The sequence below is a fragment of the Octopus bimaculoides genome, chromosome 3, assembly GCF_001194135.2.
Source record: "Octopus bimaculoides isolate UCB-OBI-ISO-001 chromosome 3, ASM119413v2, whole genome shotgun sequence".
NCBI lineage: Eukaryota > Metazoa > Mollusca > Cephalopoda > Octopoda > Octopodidae > Octopus > Octopus bimaculoides.
In genome coordinates, this window is record NC_068983.1 from 81,455,693 (window position 1) to 81,461,913 (window position 6,221).

Consider the following 6,221-nt stretch of genomic DNA (forward strand, 5'->3'; position numbering starts at 1 on the left):
CTCTCGCATTAATTCTCTTTGTTTTTTGTTTTGTTGTTTATTTTCTTCTATTTATTTCATTTACCTCTCTATGTTTATTTCTTGCCTCTACTGTCAAAGTATCTTGCATTTGTTATGTCCATCCACATAACATTCTTAGCAGGACGAGATTATCTTCTGAAACAAGCAAAAAAAGCATCGGCCAACAAACAAACAAACAAACGATCGGACACCGACTTCTGTTTCGCAATATAACGTGTGCGTGTGTGTGTGAGAGAGAGAGAGAGCGAAAGAGATTCTATCATGAATGAAGCGAAATGTATTATATATAACCAAATTATTATGCATCAACGTTAAGGTATTTTTAAGTGGTATTTTTCAAATATACTCAGTATTGAAATGCATGTTCACATGTCTTAATATATCTATATGCACGTACTTTCACTATTAAATTACGTCGGTATTTGTGTGTGTATGTGTGTGTGAATGTATAATGCATATATAAACCCGTGAACATCTGTATTTACATGTAGTTTCATTATATTCATAGTCATGAATATAAATTTATCAATGAAAATGTGTTGTTTTTTTTAAATCTCTGCTATACACACACACACAATATATATATATATATATATATATATATATATCCACATACATACATACATACATACATATAGATATATTAACATGTCTAAACTAAAATAACAGTACGTGTATATAATTTATCAAATTTCTGTCTATTACTGATAGGAACAATGTTTGAAATTTAAGAAAAACACATAAATATTAAACATAAGGTAGACCAGAGTTCTAAAGTTTTGTTTTAAGAAAAACTACGAAAGAAACAAAAAAATTCAGTTAAACGATCTGTAAATTTAGAAGTGGAAGTGCGCGCTAAAAGTTCTAGTTTCCGGAGATGTGTTTTTTATTATTCTTTTTTATTTCGTCCGTATCTGCATATGTATGGACACGCAGACAGACGGACAGAGGTAGAATGGCCGAAGACAAGCAGCTGGACAATTAGTATGAATGATGCAAGTGCTTGTGTCGACACTGGACAATATAACAGAAGAGTCGGCGGCAGTGAGTAAATAACAACACCATTAGAACGGAACGGTGTTATTTAAGGCGCTCAGCATGCAAGTAAGTCGTGTAAAGACAGATGGACGATGGCTGCTGCTTCCAGTTATGTAAACCATGCATGTGTGCATTGGCAAAACGACAAGGATGCCAATGCAGGCAGTCGTATTAACAGCACTACCATTGTATGGACACCTTTTAGTCAGTGTATTAGGTTCCTAAGAGGGAAGATGTCTCACGTACCAAATACAGCTATACACATGCATATACATCTATCTATCGATCGATCGGTCGATCGTTCAATCAATCGATAGTCGGTTAGATTCAGATAATCACTGTATTACGATAAAAAAAAAAGGTAGACACAGATAAATACTGCATTATGTTTGATATTATATATTATGTATGTAGGTAGATTATTCAGTTGATTGATTAATACGGGGGATTACAGATAAATAAACGGTCGTATAGAATAACAAAATTTACGAGACAGCTATACGGATTCACGTATTAAAGACATTAGATCAATAGATAAATACACAGTATTTTGACCGATAGACATAAATATTAAACAGACAATTTGACATTAGATAGAAAAACAAATAAACAGAGAAAAACAGGGAAAATAGACGGAGATATATATAGGAAGATAATTTGACAGGTAGAAAGATAAGATCAATGAACGAATAAAATACTATAGAAACTGAACTTAAGCTACAATTCCTTCTTGGCGAAAGGATTTGGAAAATTAAAGGAGATGGAGAGATAGAATGATAATAATAATAATAAAAAAAACGAGGGCGAAATGTGATTTCTTTAGTCTGTAAAGCAATATATAGATTAAAGGAAAATGGTGCTTCCATGCTGCAACCTGTATGCTGGAACTTGTCTTACACATCTGACCATCAACATCATCACCTACACCACCACTACCACCAACACCAGCAACTGCTGTGGTAGAAGAAAAAACACTACCTCTGGCACCAAAGCTTCGGTGCCAGACATGTAACGAATGATTGTTTCGGATCTGGTCAATCACATCTCCCTCGATCAACATCACCACCTTGCTTGCTCTCGGACTGTACTATAAATTTTCAAGGTGATGACGAAGAAGGCGGATGAAATTGATATTGAATGAAATAATAACAGAACGAACAATGATCGTGTTACAATAATAATAATAATAACGATGATGATAATGATAGTAATATAGAAAGAGCCGGTCTTGATGTTAATAATAATAAACAATAACAATAAAGCATGCCGTGGAAAAGAAAGAAATCGTTGTAACTTACCCCATGTATAATCCATTCATCGTGGTGGTGATGGTAGTAGTAGTAGTAGTAGTAGTAGTAGTAGTAGTAGTAAACGACGTCGGAGTGTCAGCAGAAATCAACGAGAAAATGTCCGGTGTGTGTGTGTCTGTATGTATATGTATGTTGATGTGTGTGTCATAAAAACTTAGTAGTTTCTTATCTTTGCATTGCTGGTGACATACACGCACACATGTTCATATATACATATATGTATATACATCTATTGAAAAAGAAAGAAAGAAATCTATACACATGCGCGTATACATGGGAGAAATACGTTAAATATCTACAAATGCATATATACATAAATGAATATATATGTATATCCATAGAGAGAGCAGAGAGTCGGCGGTTATGGCAGAAATTAGAAGAGGGCCGACTTGTGCCAGTCCATTTTGACTATCTTCTTTGCTTGTCTGATTACTACCTCGCTGCACGTATGGCATCCTCTCTTTAGCATTCCCTCGGGCCAACTTGCTGCCACCGCTACGCTCTGCCCGTCACCACCACCCACCGACTCACCGCCGCTGCCGTCACCAGTACCTGCCGACACCCCTCCTCTCTAACTATGCACTCTTCCGAAATCCAAACTGCATTTTTTCTCTCTCTTTTAGTTTTTTTTTTTGTCTCTCTCTCTCTCTCCCTCCCTAAGCTATAAACGTAGATGAAAAAAAAATAATGATGACTCCGTTTGTGGTGGACAACAACAATAAATAAATAAATAAATAAATAATAATAATAATAATAAAAAAATGTAAATGGTATTATCCTCAGGCAAACATCGGAAAAGGGTTAAATCTGTGGGCTGGCGGGTCTTATCTGAGGTTTGGAAAGACAAAGGAAGAATCTGAAAAACAAGGTTCAGTCCGTGAATGCAAGACCAAAGAGGCCTCGTCGACCTTTAGGACAGTCAGTAGTAGCAGCAGGCTTGTCCAAGAGGTACGGTGTCGGAAGAATCAGGTATCCCTCTCTCTCCCTTTCTTTCTTTCTTTCTTTCTCTCTCTCTCCCCACCTTTGTCTATTACTCTCTTTGCTTCCTTCACTTTGTCACTGTTTTTCTCGCTGTTTATCTGGCTGTTGTGCTTGTCTTTTTCTCACTAACTATCTCGAAACTCCTCTCGCTTTCTATTTGACTGCACACTCTTTTTCTGTTTTGCTGAAGAGAAAGAGAAAGAGAGAGAGAGGGGGAGAGGGAGAGCTCCCTCCCACTCTTTCTGAATATATATGACTGTCTTTCCTCTTCTCGTGATCTCTCTTTCTCACATATTCACACACATGTATGTATATATACCTATGACTGTCAGTGCGCAATCACTCACAGTTCATATTCTCCCTCTCTCTCTTTCTCTGCGTGCGTGTGTGTGTATGTGTGTGTGTGTGTGTGTATGCGTGTTTGTGTGTATATGTATGTGTGTGTCTTGTTAGCTTTCGAAGTAAAGAGAAGAGACTGTGTGCATGGACAGAGGCAAGAGTTCACCATAACTAGACTGACTAGGAAAGTCAAAGACTGTGACAACAACCGACCGCTTGTCATACATGCACATATACATGCATAGTAGCAGAGGTTGCAATAGTTCTGATGGTGACGGTAGCAGTAAAGATAGATAAATACACGGATGGAGCAATTAGATAGATTGATGGATATACAGACGACAGAAAGAGGGGGAAGAGAGAGAGGGGGGAAATATAGTTAGAAGACAAATATATGATCCAACTATATAGCTTCTTGGACTTTTTGTATTTATAGTTTTACATACGTGCCGCTTCTACGCACACGTTTATACGTACACAGCACATAGGCTTAAGAAGTGGGTAGAATCAATCGTCAGTGGTCGGGTAGAATCTTATTGTTTTGAATGCAGTTCTTCCACTTTTACTTTTTATCCACAAACACATCTGTGTTTCTGTACAACATATGTACGGATTTGCAAGCGTCACTATTTCTAACTACCTATAACATTATTTCTATAAACTCATATACATTATTATACTTACATGTATATATATATATATATATATATATATATATATGCCCGAGTGATATGGATATACTGAATGGATTATATACATATGTATGCATGAAAGTGTGTATGTATAAATATTTGAATATGCATGTATGTATCACTATTCCTGTTTACGATTGCGTTAGTTATTTTGTGATAAGTGAAACAACGACGAGTGGTAGAGAAGATAAGAAAAATTAAAAAGGAGAGACGGTTGAGAGAATAGAAGGAGCGAGAGAAAGAGAGTGAGAAAAGGTTTGTAAATAGAAGTAGAGAATAGCAATAGGAGAAAGAGAGAGAAAGAGAAGCCGAGCGAGTGGTGATGTAAATAACACCAGGGACAGAGGTGGTGGCAGAAAGACGTGGAAAATAAAAAGATAGATAATTACGATAAGTGGAGAGAAAGGAAAATGAGAAAACATGTGGTGAAATAGGATAGAGAGTTCTTAACAGAGAAGGTTAAAAGCTCTAAGGAGAGAATTAAATTTATATCATATGTTGAATGAGAGAAAAACTGAGAAAGAAAAGGAAAAAATAAGTATCGGAAAGAAATAGAGAACGAATGAAAGAGAGAAGCAATTGTTCTTTCTAACAAAATCTTACCAACCCGTAATCGCCGGAATTTGTCACGAAAATCTAGTTATGACATTAGCAAAAACTTTTTTACACTTCCCCTCGCCCACAAATATACATGCATATGCGTATTATGCTGAAAGTCGCGAACAGGTTTTGAAATTTTGAACTCGTTCGGTTACGTTAGAAAATGAACTTTGCGAGGGCCCAAATTGAAAATCTGAATATGTATGTAAGGGCATGTGCATGGGCGTGTATGCGTGCATGTGTGTATGTGTGTGTGTGTGTATGTATGTATGTGGGTGTGTGTGAGAGAGAGGCTGTGTGTGTGTGTGTGCGCGCGCGCGCGCGCGTGGATGAGTGTGTACGTGTGTCTGAAGTCGTATGGATGTAATTTTTACATAAACGTCATTGAATTCTGATATAGATCATAAGTCACAAATTTATGAAGGGTGAAAATCGAAAATATAGCTAAACTTTCTTGAAGAAATAGGCTTAGTAAGTGAAATAAATTCAGCCGAAAATTGAAACCGAGCTGAAGAAACAGCCCACAAGAAGGCCAACCTTTATTCCAAATATCGCTGCCAAGTGTTAAAACTGTTAAATAATAGATAATGACGACAACAACCACAACGATGATGTTGGAAATGGTAGTGGTAATGATGAAATATTAGGAAATAATTAACGAAGGTTTATGTCAACCCTAATCAAAGGCACTTTAAGCCATGGCCATCCCGTCTATGGTAATAAGTAGTGATGCAAGGTAGATTTGGCTATTACATCAAGCAGAACGAGAGGCTGCGTAGCTGTTACTTAACTCAGACGATGAAGGTTGTTTACAGCGATAAATACTAATTTATTTTGATATTTCTATATTTACACATACACACCTTTCGGATGGCTTTCCGCACTCTGCTCGTCAAACCAGGTCTGGTTCACCCCGATCATCCCCTCTCACTCCAAAACTCAACGCCAACCCTATCTTCCCGTCTCGCTCTGCTCTTTTAATTTACCTCAGCATAATCTCTCTCTTTCCCCTCTCTCTCACCAACATTTACACACACTCATACACACAGTGACAGACATACGCAAACCGACAAACATACACGGAGAAACACACACACACACAAACACGTGCGCACACACTCGCACACAAACACTCACAGACACACGTTATCACTCTTTTTGCCCGAATGTCATATCATTCATCTTGTTACACTTTCTCTCTCTCTCTCTCTCTCTCTCTCTCTCTCTCTCTCTCACACAC

At 37.3% G+C, this 6,221-nt stretch overlaps 1 protein-coding gene across 1 annotated transcript in view; it reads right to left on the minus strand.

Moving 5' to 3' along the window:
* The window catches only part of LOC106881143 (zinc finger protein rotund), a 431,625-nt gene extending 425,764 nt beyond the window's left edge, over positions 1–5,861 (minus strand). Inside the window, exons 1-2 of the mRNA XM_052966235.1 lie at positions 5,845–5,861; positions 2,358–2,598 (exon numbers count right to left, since the gene is read on the minus strand). Of these exons, the coding sequence (XP_052822195.1) occupies positions 2,358–2,377 (20 nt within the window). The 5' untranslated portion in view covers positions 2,378–2,598; positions 5,845–5,861. The remainder of the gene's footprint in view (positions 1–2,357; positions 2,599–5,844) is intronic.
* Positions 5,862–6,221: the final 360 nt, after the last annotated feature.